The following is a 1,514-nucleotide window of genomic DNA, read 5'->3' as shown; positions in this document are numbered from 1 at the left end:
GCTTGGTATGTTGTAAATACTTAATCAAGGGCCCTCCCTGGTGGTGCAGGGGGTTAAGTCTCAGCACGAGTCCCATCCCCAGCCAAGGAGCTGACTGACCTGGCGCAGCAGACCTCTCCTGTCTCCCCTATGCTCCCCTCAGCAGTGGATTTCAGTGGATCTGCCTGTTCTGCTCCCCAACTCTGTCTCTGGTGAGTTCTCTCACTGACGCCCCCACCCCTGGCTTGTACCCCAGTTCCTGTATGCATAAATAAATCTTAAAAAAAAAAAGTGCCCCTGAAGAGTCAGATCATTCATCCTTACTCTTGGCTGGTACCGGAGGTGCTAGAGCTGCTGTCCTGGCTTCCAGAGTTTTCTGCACACTCTGGGCTTCTCAGAAAACCTAATCACCACAGCTGCCCTTGCAGGTAAGCAAGGAAACTGACGATGGTAAATACTTGATGCTTATTTTATGGGCTATGTTCAGTCTCACTACAATTTTTCCTGGGCCTAAGATTCATTCTTTGGGGCTCTGTTTACTCCAAACTACTTGTAAGGGAATGGTTTTATTTGAATTTTTAAGTTGAGGTACAATGGACATAAAATTATTTTAATTTCAGGGGTGCAATTTACAGAGAATTATTTTTACTTTCACCTTACAATTGTTGCTTGTGTATCAATGTAAAATTGATTTTTATATATTGACTCTATCCTCAACTTGTTAAATTCACTTATTAGCCCTAGAAGTTGCCTTGTTGATTCTTTATAGTTTTTCCTACATAAACAAACACATCATATACAAATAGTGAGAGTTTTACTTCTCTGCCTGATCTTCATGCATTTTAGTTCCTTTTCTTGCATTACTGCTTTAGTGGGATTGGGGGGCACTGGATACAGTATAGGGGCTGTATTCACAAAGTGCATCAATTTGAACCATTCAACTTGTTGCTGGCACAAAAGAGTCGATGACTCCAGTGTTCAAGATTTATTGTTATATGGTAAACTTCGTTTTGTCAAACAGCATCTCATTTTCTTACTGTATATAGAAGACAGGACAAGGTTGTAACAAATTAGCATTAACTGCTCATTGGAGGGATCGGTGTTTTACTGTCGCCTCTGGGGTCTTCAATATTTTGCAAAGGTTCTCTATTAAGCGCCTCAAGTTGCATTTTGTTTACTGGCCACTGGGTCTACTTATTACCCAAACTACAAGTCCCAGCAGACATCGGGCCTCTGGCTGCGGTAGCCCGACCTCTCCCCACCCCGGCAATGAGCACCGGTATTTGTAGTCCAGCGATAGAAGCAAAGTGGGACTCGCGGTACCGGCACTGATGACAGAGGAGGGACTCACCGCCAACCTCGACCAATGGGCAGTGCACACCGGGTCTAAGTGGCTTGCGCGCGACCAATGGGTGCGCCTGAATTCTGAGCGACGTGCAGTTTGGCCTACTGGCGACCCGTGGGGCGGGGCGGTGCGCGGCGGCCGTAGTGCGAACCATGGGAGGCGGCTGGTGGTGGGCTCGGGCCGCCCGCCT

At 46.8% G+C, this 1,514-nt stretch overlaps 1 protein-coding gene across 1 annotated transcript in view; it reads left to right on the top strand.

The window, feature by feature from the left end:
• Positions 1–1,476: 1,476 nt before the first annotated feature.
• Positions 1,477–1,514, top strand: part of TMEM160 (transmembrane protein 160) — a 1,998-nt gene continuing 1,960 nt past the window's right edge. The window contains exon 1 of the mRNA XM_004693967.2: positions 1,477–1,493. Within this exon, the coding sequence (XP_004694024.1) occupies positions 1,477–1,493 (17 nt within the window). The remainder of the gene's footprint in view (positions 1,494–1,514) is intronic.

This window comes from Condylura cristata, unplaced genomic scaffold (assembly GCF_000260355.1).
Source record: "Condylura cristata isolate star-nosed mole 26May11 unplaced genomic scaffold, ConCri1.0 scaffold00041, whole genome shotgun sequence".
Classification (NCBI taxonomy): domain Eukaryota; kingdom Metazoa; phylum Chordata; class Mammalia; order Eulipotyphla; family Talpidae; genus Condylura; species Condylura cristata.
Note: the sequence above shows the minus strand (reverse complement) of the source record. Positions and strands in the feature narration are given on the sequence as shown.